At 35.3% G+C, this 21495-nt stretch overlaps 3 protein-coding genes and 1 pseudogene across 4 annotated transcripts; 1 reads left to right on the forward strand and 3 right to left on the reverse strand.

Annotated features, from left to right (window-relative positions):
- Positions 1-596: 596 nt before the first annotated feature.
- On the forward strand, positions 597-5228 carry LOC129870514 (TPR repeat-containing thioredoxin TTL1-like). The gene is made up of 7 exons (XM_055945326.1): positions 597-1689; positions 2982-3177; positions 3268-3449; positions 3539-3872; positions 3975-4179; positions 4256-4362; positions 4478-5228. Exons 1-7 carry the CDS (start codon positions 899-901, stop codon positions 4619-4621), a joined length of 1959 nt encoding a protein of 652 aa, XP_055801301.1. The 5' UTR covers positions 597-898; the 3' UTR covers positions 4622-5228.
- Positions 5229-5434: 206 nt separating this feature from the next.
- LOC129870981 (anther-specific protein LAT52-like) lies at positions 5435-6959 on the reverse strand. Its single transcript, XM_055945847.1, has 2 exons — positions 6766-6959; positions 5435-5834 (listed from the first exon to the last, which is right to left on the reverse strand). Exons 1-2 carry the CDS (start codon positions 6917-6919, stop codon positions 5503-5505), a joined length of 486 nt encoding a protein of 161 aa, XP_055801822.1. The 5' UTR covers positions 6920-6959; the 3' UTR covers positions 5435-5502.
- Positions 6960-9062: 2103 nt separating this feature from the next.
- Positions 9063-15836, reverse strand: LOC129870169 (phosphoenolpyruvate carboxylase). 2 transcript variants are annotated; one of them, XM_055944812.1, is made up of 11 exons: positions 15768-15836; positions 15264-15453; positions 13861-14255; positions 13595-13679; positions 12507-12729; positions 12235-12338; positions 12044-12131; positions 11510-11664; positions 10226-11224; positions 9740-10126; positions 9063-9625 (listed from the first exon to the last, which is right to left on the reverse strand). In XM_055944812.1, exons 2-11 carry the CDS (start codon positions 15429-15431, stop codon positions 9332-9334), a joined length of 2898 nt encoding a protein of 965 aa, XP_055800787.1. In that variant the 5' UTR covers positions 15432-15453; positions 15768-15836; the 3' UTR covers positions 9063-9331. The 2 variants fall into 2 exon arrangements, with proteins under 2 accessions (XP_055800787.1, XP_055800788.1); XM_055944813.1 differs by lacking the exon at positions 15768-15836 and having other exon boundaries at positions 15264-15711.
- A 2085-nt stretch (positions 15837-17921) lies between these two features.
- Positions 17922-18918, reverse strand: LOC129905012 (uncharacterized; annotated as a pseudogene).
- Between the last annotated feature and the right edge of the window lie 2577 nt (positions 18919-21495).

Raw genomic sequence — 21495 nt, forward strand, 5'->3', positions numbered from 1 at the left:
TTTTTTCTCATAATTTATCCAAATGAAAGTAATATCTTTCTTCATGATCCCAAAACAAATTTTATAAAAAAATAAGAAGAAAAAGCTAAAGCTATAAAAAAACTATTAGATTTTTTTATAAAAAAATTGGGGTCTTGAAGAGGTATAAAAAAGTTAGTGGAGGTAAAATTTTTATTTCATCCAATAGAAAATGATACATGATAAATACTTTTAAAAAATAAAAAATAAAAAGAGGGTTATTAGTTTCAAAGGTTATAGTTAACTATAAAGGTGGATTGAAGGTTATTTTTAAACCAAAACGATGAGTAGAAGAATATTTTTAGATCAAAAGGTGGATGGGGGATATTTTAAAATCTTTTCCTATAGTTTTGAAATATTTTTGACCCTTTACCGTATGTACATATATATATTATATAATATTATCGATTTGATTTAGGGTGGAATTGACTCTTTTTTTTTCTTTCTATTAATACCAAAATAAATCAAGAGTGGTCGATATTTATTTTCCAATGCCAAATAAAGTGTTTAATTATATTATTTGACACCGAAAAAATAAAATAAAGAAGATAATTGGGGTGTCTCGTGAAGTAGCAGTTTACCCTCCACCGAACAGACTTTTTTCTCCTCTTCTTCTTCTTCTTCTTCTTCTTCTTCCCTCCCTCCTCTTCTCTCTCTCTCTCTCTGTAAAAGTCGCAGTTTCTCTCTCTAAAAGTGAGAGAAAAAGCTTCTCTCTCTCTCTTTTGCCAACCCTCGCATTCATTCTTTGCTTCTTCCTTTTATATATCACGAGATCCCCCACCCCCTTTCTCTCTTTTCCTCTTCCTTCAACTTATAATTCAACTCAAAACATATTGCAATCCAAAAAGAGAAACCAAGATTGTGTTGTGGGGTTTTAGGAATGGCAAATTCTGGAAACCCCATCTTCGAAATTAGTCTAACTGATCGGTTGAGAAACTCTTCTCTCAATTCCACTGAAGATGGTACCGACATTAACAAACCCGATTTCAGAGAACTGGATCTGGGTTCTTCAACCCGACCTAATGGATTTACATGTATTACTTCTACAAGTAGTAGCTCCAGTTCATCTGGATCAATGTCCGGTCCTAACCGGTTTAATACCAATCATTCCGGTGAGCTTTCCGGTTCAGTTGAGAGTTCACGTCGGTTTAAACCGGGTCATACTCGGTCAAGGTCCGATTCTCATCCGTTAATCTACTCCGGTAGAAGTTCTGTAAACTCCCCTGCTATAAATTCATTTCCCACCGGCAATATCTGCCCTTCAGGTAAAATTTTGAAAACCGCTGTTCCTAGTAGTAAACCTTTGAAGATGGACGTTTTCGGGTCAAGAACCGGGAATTACGGCCACGGAAGTATAATTCGGGGCGGTGGTGGGGTTGATGCTGCCAATGCCAATGCCGTGAAAGAGAAAAATTATTCGCTCAATGATCCAGAAGAGTTGAAGATAATAGGGAATGAGAATTACAAGAAGGGTAATTTTTCTGAGGCTTTAAGTTTTTATGATAAATCTATATCGATTTCTCCTGGAAATGCTGCATATCATTGTAATCGGGCAGCTGCATTGATGGGTCTGAAACGGGTGGCGGAAGCTGTGAAGGAATGTGAGGAAGCTATTAGGCTGGATCCTTCATACTTTAGAGCGCATCAACGGTTAGGATCTTTGCTACTTAGGTAAGTGTAGGAGAGTTGAAATCTTTTGGAATCTATATGAATGTTTCAGTATTAGTTATCAGATAGTATCTTAGCAATGCTGTGAAATTTCTGTAGTTTTTGTGTTAATTGGATTCACATTGCCAAGATGGTTATTTTGATAATATCATACTCCCTTAGCTGATGCATTGCGTGTCCCTTACCCGACCAAATCTCAACTGGGATCTACCAGATGTGATGACTGATCTATAGTGTTGCCTGGCAAAGGTTCATAGTCTAGTGTTACTGAGTTAACCTCACAATATGTGTGTGAGGTCAATTCCATCGCCCCCCATTTTTCCTTCCCCTTCTGCTGTCACCTTATGTAAAATATCGTTAAAAAGAGAAGTTCTTGATTGGTTCTACCGGTTGCTTTTCATCATTTATCAGATCTTATTGCCTTTGAAGATATACAGTCAATTACTTTGATTACTTGGATTATTGTGGCCATTGTCCCTGTTACATAGGGTTGTCCTTTCGTTATAGTTACTGTCATCTTTGTTTACCTGTCCTATTTTTCTTTTTCCTGGTTTTCATCTTTTAGCAGGTTAAGACATCCTGTTGTTATTCAGTTCTAGGGGGTTAGTTCTCATTGGTTTATAGGCTCTCTTGAGTGAGAGTTGGTATTTAGACATGATTTGGTTGAGATTTGAAAAAAAGGTAGTATTTTAAGTTAAGTTGAAAAAGATTACTTGGAAATTGAAGTTGTGTTTGGACATGAAAACAAATTTGAAGTTTCAAGAGTAAAAACTTGAAAAACTCCTAAACCATGTTTTTCAAACTTTAGATTCTGTATTTCAAGTTTGAAGTTGAAATAATGGGCAGTTGATAAAGAACTTGTTTGAAATAATCTCCAAATTTATTTGAGATATGCTAAATCATTTTCATGGCCAAAGGACTCCTAAATAACTAGGAATCCTTGTTGCGCGTCATGTCTTTCTTCATGATTATTATTTGTAGGTGGTGTTGGTGAAGTGCAATATCTTTTTGCTGCCCAAGCATTTTATGGAGTATGGTTTTCTAGTGCTGTTTTCTTTTTGGTTTCTTTGGATTTCTCGTTTCGAAGTCAGTATGTTCTTTCCTTTCCCTTCTTAAGTCTTATTAGCGGCTTGTTAGCTTTCCACCAACAATTCTGTTATCAACCATCTAATTTTCTTCATGATTTTTAATCAAACTTGCTTCAGCAGTTTATCATGTCCTGTCTGAATTAGGTTGTTAGAATTTCTTTGTTTTTCATCTTTCTGAATGCCATCTAATTCCTGTAAGACTCGCAGTTTAGGACAGGTTGAAAATGCCAGAAATCATATGTGTATCCTGGGGCATCAGCCAGATCAGGGTGATTTGCTAAAGTTGCAGGCAGTGGAGAAACATATTGGAAAATGCACTGATGCCCGTAAGGTTGCTGATTGGTGGAGTACATTAAGAGAAGCTGATGCAGCAATTGCTTCTGGAGCTGATGCATCTCCCCAGGTAAAGCAATGATAAAATTCAGTCTGTGTGAATAAAAGGCTGCACGAAAAGTTAAGTGCTGTTACTGAACCACTGAAATTGAATTCACAGCTGCATGCATGTAGAGCGGAAGCTCTTTTAAAGCTACACCAATTAGGGGATGCTGAATTGAGCCTATCAAATGCTCGCAAGTCTGAATCATCTATTTTGGGATCCCAGTCAAAAATTTTCGGGATGCTTTCTGAAGCATACCTACTTTTTGTTCAGTCTCAACTGGAACTGGCTTTGGGAAGGTGAGTTAAGACTTATTTGCTTAACTTTTAACAGAAATGAGAGGTTATGGCAATTCGGCTCTAAAAGAATGAATCACGAATATTTGCAGGTGTGAAAATGCACTTACCACCATTGAGAGAGCTGGACAGATTGACCCTCGAAGTATTGAAGTTTCAGTTTTATTCAAGAATGTGAGGTTGGTGGGACGAGCTCGTGCTCGTGGAAATGATTTATTTAAATCTGAGAGATATACTGAAGCGTGTGCGGCTTATGGGGAAGGTCTCAGGCTTGATTCTTCAAATGCAGTTTTATACTGCAATAGAGCAGCTTGCTGGTACAAACTCAGGCAGTGGGAGAAATCAGTGGATGATTGCAATCAAGCTCTCTGTATTCAGCCAAATTATACTAAAGCCCTTCTTCGAAAGGCTGCCTCAAACACTAAGGTGACAGACTTACCCTCAAACTTTATATGGGATATGTTTTCCAAGAGGACTTTTAATTTGTTCTCACTTGCTAGTTTCTCTGTTGAGTGAAATCAATTATAGCTAGAAAGATGGGCTGAAGCTGTTAGAGATTATGAAGTTTTGAGGAAGGCACTTCCATATGACAATGAAGTTGCTGATTCATTGGTCCATGCCCAAGTTGCATTGAAGAAATCATGTGGAGAAGATGTTTACAATATGAAATCTGCTGAGGAGGTGAAGTTGGTTTTAGGTCTCGAGCAGTTTCGAGCTGCAATCTCATCACCTGGTAGGCTGCCCTGCATCCTTATCGGATCCTCACGTTGTGATTTACTATGATTCAATAATTATGTTGGGAACTGCAGGTGCATCCATAGTATATTTTGAAGCAGCATCCAACCTACAATGCAAGCAGATATCTCCAATTTTACACACATTAAGCACTAAATATGCTTCTGTAAATTTTCTCAAGGTAAGCAATGACTGACAATTTCGCGTTGATAGGGTGTAGTACTTAGAGCTTTTACCTATGACCAAGACACTGCCATGTTTCAAAATAGGTTAATATCTTTCTTTATCTACTGAAGGTGGATGTGGATGAAAGCCCGGAAGTTGCTTCTGCTGAAAATGTCACAGTTCTACCAACATTTAAGATTTACAAACAGGGCCGCTGCATGAAGGAGGTGGTTTCTCCAAATCCAGAGGTGTTAGAGTCCTTGGTGAGGCATTAAGCTATTTAAGAGCATGATTGATATGTAATTTGCCTCTTCACGTATTTGACTTCTCTGCTCTCTCCCCACCTTAGAGGATGGATTGATATTGCCTGTGACGTGAATCAGAGCTACCATGTCATAATCTCATAGGAGCCAATTCAAAAGCTGGTGTCCTTTAGAGCCATGGCTTAGTTTCTGTTTTCATCCTTCTAGTTATTTATTCATTCCTCATTGCTCTTGGCGTCCAACTTTTTCCATCTCCTTTGTTTTCTTCCATTTTTTTTTGAACACTTATTAGGATTTCCTCCCTAGTATAATCTATCTTATGTTTGAGGAGAACTAGTGAAACATGTCAAATTTAATTTTTGGCCATATAGCTGAACACTTAAAGAGAAGTGGCTGGTTGGCTGACTGGTTGTAGATGAAGATCTACAAATGTATATGTATGATCATGTATACACAACCATTGGAGACGACGAAGGAAGGGATATTGGGCATCAACAATATTGGACATCTGGTTTGTACCTTACTAGGTTAGCTGAAGGATGAAAATGTTGATGATATTGATATTGATATTTATTTGATAAATTATTCTATAATAAAGTTAAGTTTTTTTTCTTCCCAATTCCATTTGTCTTTCTATACTTTGCTTTTCGTAAAGACAATTTAACAGCTGGAGGAGCATCACAACTTCCAAACATAAAGAGCAAACCAAAAGTTTGTAAGAAGCATCAACTATTAGCTACTCATGAAAACTCCTTATTCATTGAACTTTCTTGTCCATGGTGAGTTACACATACAGGAGAAGTCAACACTTATTTTTTTCCCTTGTTGATTCACCAAATCAACAAAAAGGGCAAAAGCTAATGTTTTCTCTAAAAAACTTGATAGTAATTTAATTAAAATTCAAGTGGGAATAAACCCAACTCATCAAGAACATCCTTGCAGCCAGGCAGACTCTCCTTCTTCATGAAGAAAAGTGGGTTAGCAAAACGTGTTGGATTATGCATGCCAACATTGTTACTGCACACAACCCTTGAGTTCTCAAAACCAATTGCAGGTTCCTTGCAATCCTCTCTTGGGCTATGGACAACTCCTATATCACAGAGTTCATTCTCATGGTCACCTGATGCTTCTATAATGTATTTGCCATTCTTGTCTGTCAATGCTTCTGTTTCATATTTCACCTTTTCTGTCTCAATGTCTCTGCATACCAACCGCACTCTTGCACCTATACCAAACGTACCATCACACAATCAGACTTCTCTATAACAATATTTTAGTATTGATTTTTCATGTTATGTTTTTCTATAACAGTATCAATGAACTTAAACATGTTGGATAAAAAAAAGTCGACTTACATTCTTTTCTTCTAAACTATTTTATTGATGATAAATTGTTGTTGACTTGTGCATGTTATGTGCTTGGTGAGTCTAGTGAGGCATAGTGAGTGTTGGCTAAGCCATGATGTGATGACCCATACTACTTTTACTTTGTTATTTAGATCTAGATCCCTTCTATATTCCATAGTATACACACACATTTTGCCATCTTCATATACACTTACGTGTCTGTTTGATTGAATGTATTAGAATAATAATGAATATGATGTATTAGTGATGTTGGATTAGTTATGCCACGACTAGTAATGCTAAGATTAGTTATCCTGAGATTATTTTTTATCCACTAATTGGTTTGATGTATTAAGGACAATTATGTCTTTAACCATGCTTATCCATGCATTAATATCCCTTATATTACTAATACCATGGTTTGCTATATATTAGTTATACACCATATATTACTGCATAGACATAAAATCCTATCAAACAAAGTATTAAATAATACAATAACTTATACATGTATTAGATTTTCTAATGCATCCTACCAAACGACCCTTAAGAAAGAAATTAAGACATAGTCCTACGTGTCAATCCAACAAAGCTCAAACAGGTTATGACAATTTTCTTACTAATCTACCATCACACCGTTTTACAACAACATTTCATTATAATAGTCAAGTTTTATTTTGGAACTATCATGTCATGTTACTATTATATCTTTTTTCTTCTTATAACATCTCACTATAACAACTAAAAACTACTCAGACAAACAATGACGTTATAAAGCGGTTTGACCGTATATATTTACGACATTCATACCTTCAATGTTCTCACTGATTCTGGTCTGAAATTGAACACGGCAAGTATCACAATAGACACTGCCTTCGACTTTGAAGACTTCATGGCATAGAGCAAAGTTGGCAAAGGCCAATATGCTGCAGAGTGCAGAAAAGACCAAGATAGCCTTTGCCATTTTTTTATTTATTTTTTTCTTTTTTGTGTTTTGTTTTTCTTTCTTCTCTTGGTGTGTGTCACAATTTGAATACAAATGATATATTTAACTATTTATAGGGAGATTTTTTTTAAAAAAGGAACAATGGTAGAGAGATTGTTGTGGAGTAGTTCAAGGATGATCCTATGTTTGATACAAGATTAGGAAGTTAATTGACTTGTTCTTTGTTTTACTACTAATTACACGAAAAGGATTCATACAAAAAAGAAAAAAACGAAGACAACAATTCATTCAAAAAAAAATAATAGGTAGAACGACTATCATTACAAAACTTTTGATCATTGAATTTATTGTGAATAAAGCTTCAAGTTTCACCACTTTTGGTCTAGGCAAGGAAGAGAGTGGCATTTCAAACTGCCATAGATACCCATATACATGAAATCAATAAGATAAATGCTCTCCTCTTGAGTTTTTTTAGCTCTCATGAATAAATTATAAATAAATTTTGGGATAAAAATATATACAATATATTCAAAATTGTTGATAAAAAACAATATATGTATGTATATATAATTATAAAAAATATGTACACAATTTGCCAGGTCGATTCGATTATTTCTTCAATTTTTTAAACAAAATCAAAATCAAACCCCCCAAAATTAGTTCTGTTCAATTTTGTCAAAATCATGAACACCCCCATATAAAATAGGCATAAGGGTCAAATACATTCCTGTACTATTAGAAATAGTTTAAATATACCCTCGTTATACTTTTGGTCCAAATATAATACTTTCGGTTCAAATATACTTTTCCCATTATACTTTGGCATAAATCTGTCCTTAATTTTAATGAAAAAACACGAAAAAAACTCAAAATTAAATAACTCATTCATAATTTTAAATATATCCTAGATCTTCATTTGTTTTTGTTTTTTCTCAAAAATTATTTATTTTTAAAATTAAAAAAAGTGATAAATTGTTGAAGACTTTTTCTGATACTTTAAATTTATCCTAGATATTTTCTTTATATATATTTTTTATCTCTGCCTTTTTTTCTTTTCAATACCATTAAAAAAATGTATATATTTGACATTGTGGAACAAAATTAGATACCATATCTTAAATAAAATATACATATTGTATTGCTTTTAAAAGCCTCCGTCACATGGCACTTGTTTATAAATGAAATTATTGTAAAAATAAAAGGTAAAAAATCATAGCACAAATGTGAAACTAATAAAGAAAATTGGAGTACTCAACCCCCACCCCCTCCTTCCCTCTTCCCTTTTAGTTTCATTGTTTCGATTATTATAGTCTAGTGGGATTTTTTTTTATAAATTGTTGAACACTTTTTCTTGCCTATTTCACTTTTTTTTTTTTAATTTAAAAAATAAATAATTTTTGAGGAAAAACGAAAAAAAATGAAGATCAAAGATATATTTAAAATTGAGAATAAGTTATTTAATTTTGAGCTTTTTATGTGCTTTTTTGTTTAAATTAAGAATAAATTTATGTCAAAGTATATAATGAGAGGGTATATTTGAACCGAAAGTATAACGAAAAGGGTATATTTGGACCAAAAGTATAACGAAAAAGGTATATTTGGACTGAAAGTATAGGGTATATTAGGATCAAAATTATAACTAGGGTCATATTTAAATTATTTCTAATAGTACTGGGGTATATTTAACCCTTTGCCGTATAAAATAATGGTGTTGTGAATATTGAAATTTGAAGTTTTGATTTGAAATTTGTGTTTGTATATAATACATTGAACAAAACTTTTACTTCAACTTGAAATTTTGATTTCAAATCTTAAATTCACCTAAAAGGTAAAATTTCAATTCCGAATTTGTGATTTTAGCTTTTTTCAAATTTGAAACTTGACCCATGATTTTAAATTTTGCAAGAAAAACAACAAAACACACACACAACATTTGCTCGATGTGAAGATAATAATCGTACCATGTGTGAAAAAATTATATTAAATCTATTATTGATTCATTGACGAGTGCATCTTTGTATAGTTGTGTCTTAGAAAGTTGGTAATAACATGTGATCTCAAACATTTATTAATAAAAGAAACATCAGTTTATTAACACTTAGAATATTCATTATTTATGAATTATGTTTTACTAAAAATCAGGGAAGTTGCATTCTATAGCTGGATAAAGCAAATACCAAAGTTTATACCAAGATGATTAGGGATTCCAGTGAACCATAACCATGGCCAGTATAAGATTCTAGTTTACTCTTTGTGATAGTTTGCTCAATGATAGTCCCTATTTGGGGCTTTGCTTGCTCCAAGAACATTATGATACATAATCATGATGTTAGTCGTCGTCAACAACATGACGACTAACATCTTCCATATTCCAGGTAACGCGTTTTTTCAAGTAAAAAATATGAAAGACAGACATGAAACAGGATGAACTTAACCAGTATTCTGCATTCCAGCAGCAATACCTTTCATGGTTAAGATGAGTGTGTCCTCCAAGCCAGGTGCATATTCGCTAGTCGGGTTCAGGTTCACAAGTTCAGCAGCTGGCTTTGATTCCATGTATTCCTTGGAAATGTGAGGCCTTGGTATGACACTGTAGTCTGGGTCACGAATACGCTTTAGGGTGTAGGCTTGACACACGTTCAATGTTGTGATGTAGGAGTCACGCAATCTGAGTCGTTGTTTCAAGTATGGGTCACCCTCCAGAAGATCCTTGTGTCCAGCAATCTATTTTAAAAAGGGAAAATTAAGTTTAGATGTGCTAACTTGGAATCAGTTTGCGAAGCAATCAAGCATGTTAAGTGTTAAACCGATCCTTTTCAGAAGTATATGTCACATTACCTGCAGGAGGAGGCTCTTTGTCTCCTCATAGTTTGACCTTAGAAGTTCACCGAAAGACCACAAATCTTCAGACACCAGAAGCTTGTCGAACAATGCAGCAATGCCTGGATCTCCTTTGGCGAACACCATCTCAACCAAATCAATAGTTACCCTAAAGAATGGCCATGCATTGTACATTTCCTGCAGCATGCGGAGGTTTTTGATATCCTTTTCAATGGAATACTTAAATGCTGCTCCAAAGCCGAGCCAGACTGGAAGATGGAATCTAGTCTGAGTCCAAGCAAAGATCCACGGAATAGCTCTAAGTGATTCTATGCCTCCGCTGGGTTTACGTTTTGATGGACGGCTACCAATGTTCATTCGACCATACTCTAACTCGGGTGTGGCCTGCAAACATGATCAGTGAAAACTAGATTATTACAACTCAAGGCAATATTTGTGACAGTATCTACAATTAATAACTGAGTTCATTGCTAGCACACTTACCAGGCGGAAATACTCTACAAATCGGGGTTCCTTAAAAACTATTGATCGATACTTTTCTGTAGCAACAACTGCGATTTCGTCCATAAGTGCACGCCATTCTGGTTTTGGAGAGACTGGTGGATGCATCCCATGTTCAAGTGTAGCAGCAGTAAAACGCTGAAGTGTCCTAAAGCACAGGTGTTCTTCCCCAAAAGATTGCTCAATAACCTCACCTTGAACTGTTACACGGAGAGATCCGTGAACTGTTTCAGGTGGTTGAGACAATATAGCAAGATGGGTGGGGCCACCTCCTCTTCCCACTGTACCACCTCTACCATGGAACATGGTTAGCTTCACACCGAACTCCTTGGAGACTTGTATAAGCTCCTCTTGAGCCTTATATAACTGCCAGGCTGCTGATAGACGACCTGCATCCTTGCCAGAGTCGGAGTATCCAATCATGACTTCTTGCTTGCCATTAATCCGGTTTCTGTACCACTCAATTGAGAAAAGACGTGCAACGGCAGCAGGAGCAGCATCCAGATCAGCCAACTTCTCAAAAAGTGGAACAACTCGTAAAGGTTGCCTCACTCGGCATTCACGCTGTAGAAGCTCAACTGCAAGCACATCAGATGGTGCAGTGGCCATTGAGATGATGTATGCCCCGAAGCAGTCTGCTGGGAGTTCGGCTACGACATGGAATGTATCCAAAACATCAGCAATTTCTTCAGTTTTTGGAAGATCAGGTCCAAATAAAGGTCTTTTGCCACTGAGTTCAGACAGAAGCCACTCTTGTCTACGTTCTTCAGACCATTCTCGATATGAACCATTTTCCAAATGCTGGGTAATAGCATCAAGCACATCAGTATGGCGGTCTGACTCTTGTCTTATGTCAAGTCTCACAAGTGAAAGTCCAAAGGTAGAAACTTGTCTAAGGAAATCCAGAAGGCTACCATCAGCGATGGAGCGATCACCACAAGCACAAAGAGATTTGTAGCAGAGCTCAAGAGGCTCCAAGAACTACATAAAATGATGACCATATTAGTGTTATGACAGGCAACACATATATTTATAAATTTTGGTTTAACAGAACAACCATGCAAATACTTATGCTGTTATTCAACAAGAAAGAAACACACTTATTCATGTTTTTCTAGTTTCTTTTTTCGATGAATAACATGTCAAGTTGTTTAGTAAGACTAGTTAAACATTCAAGAGAATAAGTGAATGTTCACTGCTTAATTTTAGGATGCTCTACATATAGGAAGCAGTGACAGGAAAAGGCGGAAGTATAGTAGTACGAACCTGCTCAATATTAGTATAAGTTGCTTCCTCTGGAATATCAGAATATCCATGGGCTAACAGTTGGCGAGCACGCTCGCGTGTCTGATACAGCTTATCTCTCACATCACCAAGAATTACACGATACGGTTCATTTGGAGGAACTTGCTTCCAAAATTCTGCATCAGAAGAAAATGTTAAAAGACCACAGATTATGCGATTTCTCTGTCCAAAGATTTCTTTTTATTTATCTTTTTTGGAAGAAAGGAACATCTTTCCAAGAGTAGAGAGTCTCTAATGCAATTTCTAATATAAATACCAACCAGAATACAATGATCTCTTTTCTCTCTTTAAAATCATAAATAATAACATCCTTTGCTCACCTTTTTTTATTCTTTTTTCATTGGCAATGATGAAATACAGTTGGCTCACTTGAAAGGAGAATTTGAATCATACTTTAAACAAGCATATAACAGTCCTATCAAGATTATATGCAACGAGTAAACTCTTCTTTGATTCAATTTCATGGATCAACCTCAATAGCAATCAAATAGTTACCTATGTAGTGTTTTTCATCTCTCCTCGAAGACCTTTGGAGTTCATCTGCTCGCATGCGAAGTTCTTCATTGCAGCGCCACATAGATAACTGAAAGAATGTACAAGTTAGAAAAATATCAGTGTAGATGGTGGGATTTTTTCACTAAATGAATCAAGACAAAATTTTCAAAAAGAATTTAGTTGTTGGATACCTCAAACATGAGGTCCTCTATTTGCGAATAGTACAAGTTAGCCGCCATCATTCTGGCCAATAAGCAAACATCTCTTGTGACCTCAGGAGTCACTCTTGGATTGCCTGTATTTGGTAGCAGAGCGTTGACAGACAAATAAGGATTATCTACTGTATCTAGTAACTATGAAATCACTGTCCGAGCAGAAGGAATATTTTGCTTTCCTCATGTTTTGTTTTCTCAACTTTTAGCTAAAGTAACTGCAAACATTCTCTACAGTAGAGGAATCATACCATCACGATCGCCGCCCATCCAAGAGGAGAATTGAATAAGAGGAGCATTATAAGGAACGCGTTCATTAATCCCTATATTTTTAAGAGCTGTATCAACACGGCGCAGGAACTTTGGTACACCCTTCCAAATTGTTTCATGGAAATAGCTCATTCCAGCTCTCATTTCATCTTGTGGAGTAGGAGGAGTTCTTCGGATCTCATCAGTTCGGAAAGCAGCTTGAATCTACAACAAGAAATAAGTAGCAGATATTTGTCAATAAAGAATAATGGGTGCATCTTACGAATAAATCATGATCCACAGAATGTGACACATATTTGAGTTCAACGATTGCTATTATTGCTTCATCTTCCGATTTTAGAGCAATCATATAACTAGCTCCACTTTTTACAGGGTAAAATACAATTCAGATGAATGAAGGGGCAAATATTAAATGGTAGTGCTGCTGCAGGAAGAAATTAATTTCTCCATATCTTATCAATCTAAGTGGAAGCTGAAACACGCTTAGAATCTGGATAGATAGAATAACAGCTATATTTTGTGGAATGAAAGAACTGATACGTTCCTCAACCACCAGAATACTTGCATTAATATAGCAATTTCAAGCAAATAATTCAACTTCATTGTGATTGACTAATTAGGACAAAGTCATAAATACTTTCCTCACCAAAATTTTATAAAGTTCTACAATTTGAAAAGGAAATTTGACAGCAAATGTTGCAAACTTTATTGCACCAATCAAAGCACAAGGGTTCAGTAGATTTTCAGTAAAGCTCCCTCCACTATAACATGCATAATGAAGTTTAGAGTCAACTGAATAACCAATCGTAACTTAATGAGACAAGTTTTGCTTCTCCAACCTTCATGGGAGGGATGAAAAAGTAAATCCATTGATGTGTCATATTGATACAGTTTAGCAAGTAAAACTACACTAATATGAGGTCTGACAGATGAAGACATATCTACATGATATTGAAGCACTAAAATATCCATTAGTAGAGTCAGAAAGACACCAGAATTGAAGGTACAAATAATAGAATTTCATTCAAGGAAAAACACATGTATCAAGCAACTAAACATCGATAGTTACCTCCCTCTGTAGAGCCTCGTCAAGCTCTTGTTTATCATCGGGTGTAATGTCTTTAGCATACAACTGAGCCAAGCAGTCACGGATCCTGAAAATTTAGTTAGAACAAGTTAGTAAACAAACAAAAGAAGCACGGAATTTGATCCGAAAAGAGCATTTCCATTTATATTTAATAGAGAAAAAACAAAGCATAAACTAGTACAAAATGACAAGCCAAGGAGACCAATCTAAATGCTGAAGACAATAAACATGGTGATTAAAGACCAAACCTTCCATGCTTTTGAAGCAATGATCTTCGTACAGATTGAGTAGGATGAGCTGTTAGTACCAGATCCACAGTCTGATTCTTGATAGCATCAAAAACTTCTTGAGGGGACTTCTTCAAGTCCCCCACCAGTTTCTTGAAAGTTTCTTCAATATCTGACTCAGTTGTTGCATTATTCTCATCGACAAAATCCCCCTTTTTCTTCAACTTTTGGCGCCTACGGTAGGCAATCTGAACCTCCTCGGCCAAATTGGCCAAGTTAAGCATGTGAGAGAAAGCTTTAGCAATGACAATTGAATCCCCTGGGTCCAAACTTGTCAACACATTGCCAAGTTCCTCCAGCTTCTTCGGATCATGCTTGGCTTCATACTCGGCAGACAGCTCATAACACTCTTGGACCTAATGTGAGATTGAAGAAATCAAAGACTTTAATGTTGACCAGTCTTTTGCAATTGCAACAACTACATACTCAGTGTAATCCCACAAGTGGGGTCTGAGGAGGGTAGAGTGTACACTGCCCTTACCCCTACCTCGAGAGATAATGAGACTGTTTCTTATAGACCCTTGGCTCAAGGAAAAGCAGATTGAAAAAGAAATAATGGAAGTGAAGATCTCTGGCAAAATACTATAGAAAGCACGACAAAGCATTCTGAAAAAAAGGACTACTTGGTCAACACAAGTTTAGGAGCTCCAGTCACCATACACATGGGGATTTCATCCACTAACACAGTCACACTATACTGAAGCATATGAAGACCACTATCTAAATACCATCTCTAAGTATTACACACACCTTAGACTCTTAAGTGTTTGTAGTCAACTCAGTCAGAACAGACACAAAATCCAATCTTTTTATTCCTTTTTTTTTTTAATAAGTGATAAAAATTCAATCTTTAGCTTCAAGCAATAAAAACAGATTAAAAGTGGAAGAGAAAACAACACCCCTTAGTAACCAATTCAAGCTTGTGGTCAATTCAGTCAGAAAAGACATAAAAATCCAATCATTATTCCCTTTATTTTTATAAGTGACATAAAAATTCAATCTTTAGCTCAAAGAAATAAACCAGATTAAAAGTGGAAGAGAAAAACAGCACAACATCCCTTAGTAACCAACAACAACAACAACAAATTTTGTGTGATCCCACAAGTAAAGTCTGGAGAGGATAGAGTGTATGCAAACCTCACCCCTGCCTCGTGGAAATAGGGAGGTTTCTCAAAGACCCTCAGCACAAGTAAAACAAATCAAAGTATAGCACACCTTAGAAATCAAAGACCAAAATCAGAGAACTTCATCAAGGGTACACAAAACGCAACATCAAAGACTACAACTTTGGAAGATAAATTGACAATTGGCTAATCATTCATAGGTTAAATTAACAGCAAACATAAATTGGGAAAAATGCATACTGTTTCCTTGAGATCCTCCCCATGCAAATCTTGAAGAATATCAAGAAACCTATCCAAAAGCAAAGCATCATACTCAACAAGCTTATCATCTTCAGAAACTTTGGCAGGCACCAATTGCCTCAACTGGGCATCAATTGATGCCAGTTTCTCCAAATTACGAGTAGCCATTTCTCACTCAACAGTCAACACCCTGCACCAATGGACATAAACATAAAAATCATCGAAATCCTTTTTTTTTTTTTTACAAATTATAGTGACCACAATATCTGATCATGACCCCCTTAGAAAAATACAAAAAAAAGGGACCCCTTTTTTATTTTTTATTTTCTGTCCTTTCAAACAAAAACACCAGTTGGCAACTCTCTAGTTTGTTTTAAATTCTTGTTGATTCATTTGAAATTATGATTTACCAACTTAGAAAAAAACAAGAAAGACTGAAACTTTTGAGTATGGCAAAGTAGAGAACATAAATACAAAAGAACGAGAAGAACAACAAGTCTTTACAATAATAAGTGGAGGAATTTGGTTTTGAGGGAGTTGTGTACTCTAGACATTGAATAGGGTAGCTATATATAGAAAAAGAAAGAGCTTTTCTCTTTCTTCAATCTACAACCATATACTATACTTGCAATTTATTTTCTTGAAATTCAAATTTTATGTGATTGTAATTTATTTAAATATTATATTTATTAAAATAATATAATATAATACAATATGATACATTATGATACAATAGAATTTTTCGATGGATAGAAATGGCTTTCTCTACCCCCTTCATCACTCTCTATCTCCGTCATTACAATTTTCCATGGATAGAGATGGCTTTCTCTACCCCCTTCATCATTCTCTATCTCCGTCATTCAAGCATTAGTTAGCTTGCAATTTTCTTACTTGTTCCTTGTGTTTTCAAAGTCAAGGTACTAACGCCAAATGATGTGGTGCACTAGATGAGGTTGCTACTCACTTAATCAGAGGTCTCACGTTCGAGTCTTAGATATGGAAATTTTTTTGGTAGGTAGCGCTACCCTCCAATGGAGTCTTACGCAACACGAATCCGAATATAGTCGGGGTTCAATGCAAATATCGGACATCGGATGGGAAACCAAAAAAATGTCAAGATACTATTTTCTTTTTGTTGAATAGATTATTCAAAAAAGGATCAACAATGTTCTTCAGTGGTGATCTACAAGTCGGTGAGCTGTAAGTTTTTATACCTCCACGATTATGATTAAAGTCCGGCTTCACATTCGTGGTGAAATTTCAATTAGTATTCCATCGATTCATCACCAAAACTAAGTTCTTGAGTTGACTGTCATGAAGAGAAGAATCAAAGGATTACATCTTTTTATATAAGATTTTATAAATATTGTACACCCATCTATAAGTTATTGAAATCAATTATTATTACTTGTCTCTATTATTCTTGTCTTGATTATTATTTTTCATGAACGAAAATTTAGTCTTTACAACATTGTTAGGGAGTGTTTCACCTCCAATCGGTGTGACTTCAGATTTAATCAAACTCTAATACGAATATTAAAAACTGAATAAAAAATCAAAGCATACATTTGCAAAGCATGATGGCAAAAGTAAGGAGGAAGAGAAGCATGGGCCAATAAGGTACGAACAATGTTATTAATCGTACGGATTTTTCTTTTGGCTTTTCCATTTTGAGGAGATGTGTGAGGACATGACAATCGAAACGACAGACCATTGGCTCTACAGAAGTCCCAAAAGGGGCCATTATCGAATTCCTTGCCATTATCATATTGAATATTCTTGATGTCCCGCTCAAAGTGAGTTCGAATAAATGTCTTGAAAGTTAAAAATGTGGAAAAGGTTTGTGATTTGTGCGATAAAGAAAACGTCCACAAGAATTTAGAATAATCATCCATAAACAAGACATAATATCGATGACCTGAGGAACTCAAAACGGGTTATATCCAAAGATCACTATGTATAATATCAAATGGCATAAGAGTGCCGGAATTCGAAGCATAAAATAGCAACTTAATATGTTTTCCAAGAGGACAAGAATGACAAATACGAATATCTCTACTTGAATTACAATCAATCAATTTATTCTTCTTAAGGGAATTCAACACAGGTGCTCCCGGGTGACCCAAACTAACATGCCAAAGAGATGGTGCCAAAGCAGCAAAAGTAGATGGTGAAGTGACTGTATTGGTGACCGGATAAAGCTCTCCCCGACTGTTACATCTCATTATCAGCCTCCTCATTTGAAAATCCTTCTAAGAAAATTCAATGGGATCAAAATTAACAGAGGCAGAGTTATCAATGGTAAATTTGCGAACGAACACTAAATTTTTAACTAGGTGAGGGGCATGAAGGACATTGTTTAAGTGCAAGGGAGGACACGGGAAAGACAAAGTCATGTGACCATAGCCATGAATTGGAATTGATTGACCATTACCAATAATTATATCACGTTTATTGCTCTTATTAAAATAAGACGTGAGGTTACCTTGCGTAGATGTCATGTGAGAAATGGCACCAGTGTCCATGTATCAATTTGCATCTAGAGGAGTGATCCCAAATGTATGCATGGTGGCCTCAATGTCCGTAGGAGTAGGGGCTGTTGTGTAGGCCTGCTGAGGGCGGGGGCCAAGAACACCCGCTCGTGGTGGCTGCTGCTGTTTATAATTGGGTCGGGACCAAAAAGGTGAAGGTATGGACACAGTGGTATAGCCCAAGGACCCCATGATGCCATCCACGACCACTACTGCCCTCCAACCTATGGAGAATAGAGCGGAGGGTTCTGCCCCGCTGACTGCTGCCCAGTGCCGCGGCTATTGCCGCCTCCCAACTGACCACCACGGCCTGTATTATCGCCGCTGCTGGCACCTCTTTTGCCGCCTCCACGACCACTATTGTTACCGCGATATTTTCCCCCATTATTGCTTCAATTGTGGTTCTTCTTCCCACTATTAGAATTGCGGTTGAAGAGGAATTATCAAGAACATCAAGAGGACCCTCAGACGAGCGAGCAACTAAGGCAGTGTACGAGCTTTGGGCCGCTTTCTTAGCACGGCCAGCCTCCTCAAGAGTGAGCATCGAACGGGCTTGATAAAATTGAGGCAACGGGTCATGTTGGTGAATAAGAGTGGCCATACCTTGATAGGGCTAGGTAAGGCCAGAGACCAGTTGAAGAACTAATCGATCATTAGCGACCGGGGAGCCAACATTCTTGAGTTGATCCGCTAGAGATTTGAGATGTTGACAATAGGCAGAGACATTCAGAAAATCTGCCATGTCGACATGAGTGAAGTCGTACTCAAGGGTGACAGCACGAGAGTGTTTGTTATCCTGGAATATGTCATGCAAGCGATTCCAAGCCTCCATCGCCGTGGTTTCGGGTTCAAGAATTGTATGCAAAAGATCATGAGAGATAGTAGCGTAGAGCCATTGGAGAACGGTGGCGTCCAACTTTGTCCTCCTCTTGTTGAGGCCGTTTCTCCGTGCCCGTTGCCGGAGGAATAATATGATCAATCACCCGATGGGATCTTGCATGAATCTTAAAGAGTTCCGCCCATTTGGAATATTGTACATTCTCCATTTCAAGAGTGAAGGGAACATGGTTCTTGATGTTGGATACAACAAGAGTAGGATGAAAGGAAGATTTTGAGTTAGACATGGTGATTGAGAAGAGAGGAAGAGGGAGAGGAGGGGGGCGACGGTAGCAGGAATCCGAGAAGAAGAAGAACGTTGGATTGTGCCCTAGAAATCTGATACCATGAAAGAGATTAATTCCTTGATTTATTTCATTAACCTCAATAGTTTATATACACAAATACAAGAGTATAATTAGACTATAATTAAAAAAACTAAATATCTCTATATTATGAACTAAATAAACTAAATATCTCTATATTAAAAATTAAATATATACAATCTGTCAAAATATATTTTCATATATTCTAACAGTAAGTTGCCAAACCTCTAAATATCCCCTGCTACCACGCCCTATTGAGAAAGACAGAAAATTAGGATACAAAAAGTTTCAACTTTAATAAAAGAGGAATGATGCATACTGTCACTTTACAAAGGGCATGACTTATTGAGATCACTCACTCAAGCTTGTAATCTGTGACATACTTTTTAAATACAACGGCATGCTTTTCTTCTTTAAGAAATATGACAGTATAATCTTTAATTGTATCTCTATCTTATTTTAAAAAAAATAATCATAGTACTGTTCGAATCAATGTACACATGTTTTAAATATTCCATCGAATATTTATTACGTACCAACATAAATATGAAGTAGTTCGCTTATTGACGATTTAGGTAGATGAAAAAAAATCACTATTCAACTCCTTATTCTTATGTAAATTTTTATAAGAGATTTGTCTTAAAATTCAATTGTTAACTACCTTTTCTCATTACTTCTACAACCTCCAATCCATTTAGATATCGTTTAAGATTTTGATACACTTTTTTTAAAAAAAATTGTTTAATTGTATTAATCATAAGTTTGTTTGATTAAGTTATCCTTAAATTCTTTTCATAATGAGTGATTATTGTATTCAAAATTCTAAAAATCCTAAGAATTTTGAAAGGTAATAAATTTCATATGGGGTTTAATAGTTAATTAGCTCATATTAGTGAAAGTACAATGGATTGATAATCTATAATTAAACTTAATTGTTTCTCAAATTCATTCACCTTTTTAGAATTTTAATTTTTGCATATGAGTTTCAGATAAGTTTGGGTTAATTTCTTAAAATTGAATTTGTATTTATTGATTAAAAATAAATATAAGACTAAAATCAAAATTTTTATTTATTAGGTCACTTGAAGATGAGGAGGTTTTGGGGGAAAGTTGATTTTGTTTCCTTAATTGATTTTTGCGTATAGATTTCGGGTCGGGTAGCATTGAATTAGTGCTTTTTAATTGAATTTGTATTTATTAAATCAAAAAGAGTAAAAATATTATTGGTTAAGAGTTGATTGCATTATTCTTCTACTCTTTTTCAAATTACAAAAATTCCTTAAAATTTATGGATTTTGGATATATCACTGGACTTCCAGATACATCACCAAACATCCAGATACATAGATGAGAGATGTATCCGAGAGGGGAGGGATGTATCAAAGAAGGGGATAAAGATATATCAGAGAGGGGGATAGGGATGTATCATCGAGAGAGAAGTGATGCATCCGAGAGGAGATTTTTAAATTTTTTTAAATGATAGAGAATTTTAGAAATTATAATAAAATTAGATGTGTATTTAGATAATTTTTTCAAATATGATTACTAGGGGTGTTCACGGGTCGATTTGGGTCGGTTATTGTCAAAATCAAAACCAAACCAATTTAATCGTTTTAAAATTATTAAAACCAAACCAAACCAATTAAAATATACATCTATCGATTTGGTTGTTGTCAGTTTTGATTTGGTTTGGTTCGGTTATTAACCATACGCAAAAATAAAAGAAATTATTCATTCAAAAGAGAAGAAAAAACAATAATCCATTAAAATTTTTTGTCTTCGTGCCATTTTGGATCTTATAATTCTTATACCAAAACTTTAATTATTTTTAACTTCCTGCTTATATTGTTAGCTAATTTAATGTATTAAACAACACAAACTTACTGAATAATCCACAAGCCAATGATATGGTTGTACAAATAAAAAGATGTATCATACCTTACTATTTTAAATTAGTTTGCTGTATTTTTTTGCATAATTTTTTTTTCATAAAAAATAATAGATTATGTATATATAATTATAAAAAAATATGTATGTAATTTATCGTATCGGTTCGATTCGATTATTTCTTCGGTTTTTTTGAATAAACCAAAATCAAACCAAATATTATCGGTTTTTAAAAATGTAAAATCAAACCAAATCAAACCAAATAAAAAATCGATTTATTTGATCGATTTGGTTTGATCGATTTGGTTTGATTTTTCGGTTTGAATTGGTTTTTACCCAAACCGTGAACACCCCTAATAATTACCCATTAAAAGTTAGAATTTTCGATAAATGTGATTTTTGTGTAAATAAATTCAAAGCTTCATAAATTTTGGTATTAGAAAATATAATAAAGTTAGACAATTTCTAAAGTAGGATTCGAGTACACAACCCATAATTAAGAAAAGTAAAGTGTATGAGATTTATATAAAAAAAATGAGTTCTTTAAACTACTGACTCAATTATGCACAATAATGTGGCTTCATAATTTATTTATGTTTTTTTTTTAAAAAA

The sequence above is a fragment of the Solanum dulcamara genome, chromosome 10, assembly GCF_947179165.1.
Source record: "Solanum dulcamara chromosome 10, daSolDulc1.2, whole genome shotgun sequence".
Classification (NCBI taxonomy): Eukaryota; Viridiplantae; Streptophyta; class Magnoliopsida; order Solanales; family Solanaceae; genus Solanum; species Solanum dulcamara.

What these genes read in the sequence shown, in the direction of transcription:
- LOC129870981 (XM_055945847.1), bottom strand. Translation starts at nt 6,919, where the DNA reads ATGGCAAAGGCTATCTTGGTCTTTTCTGCACTCTGCAGCATATTGGCC. An exon ending in AATCAGTGAGAACATTGAAG is followed by an intron (nt 5,835 to 6,765) that starts GTATGAATGTCG and finishes CGTTTGGTATAG; the next exon opens with GTGCAAGAGTGCGGTTGGTA.
- LOC129870169 (XM_055944812.1), bottom strand. Translation starts at nt 15,431, where the DNA reads ATGGCTACTCGTAATTTGGAGAAACTGGCATCAATTGATGCCCAGTTG. An exon ending in ACGAGGCTCTACAGAGGGAG is followed by an intron (nt 12,730 to 13,594) that starts GTAACTATCGAT and finishes TTCTTGTTGTAG; the next exon opens with ATTCAAGCTGCTTTCCGAAC. An exon ending in TTGTAGAGTATTTCCGCCTG is followed by an intron (nt 10,127 to 10,225) that starts GTAAGTGTGCTA and finishes TCATGTTTGCAG; the next exon opens with GCCACACCCGAGTTAGAGTA.
- LOC129870514 (XM_055945326.1), top strand. Translation starts at nt 899, where the DNA reads ATGGCAAATTCTGGAAACCCCATCTTCGAAATTAGTCTAACTGATCGG. An exon ending in TTAGGATCTTTGCTACTTAG is followed by an intron (nt 1,690 to 2,981) that starts GTAAGTGTAGGA and finishes TAAGACTCGCAG; the next exon opens with TTTAGGACAGGTTGAAAATG. An exon ending in AGCTGCAATCTCATCACCTG is followed by an intron (nt 4,180 to 4,255) that starts GTAGGCTGCCCT and finishes TGGGAACTGCAG; the next exon opens with GTGCATCCATAGTATATTTT.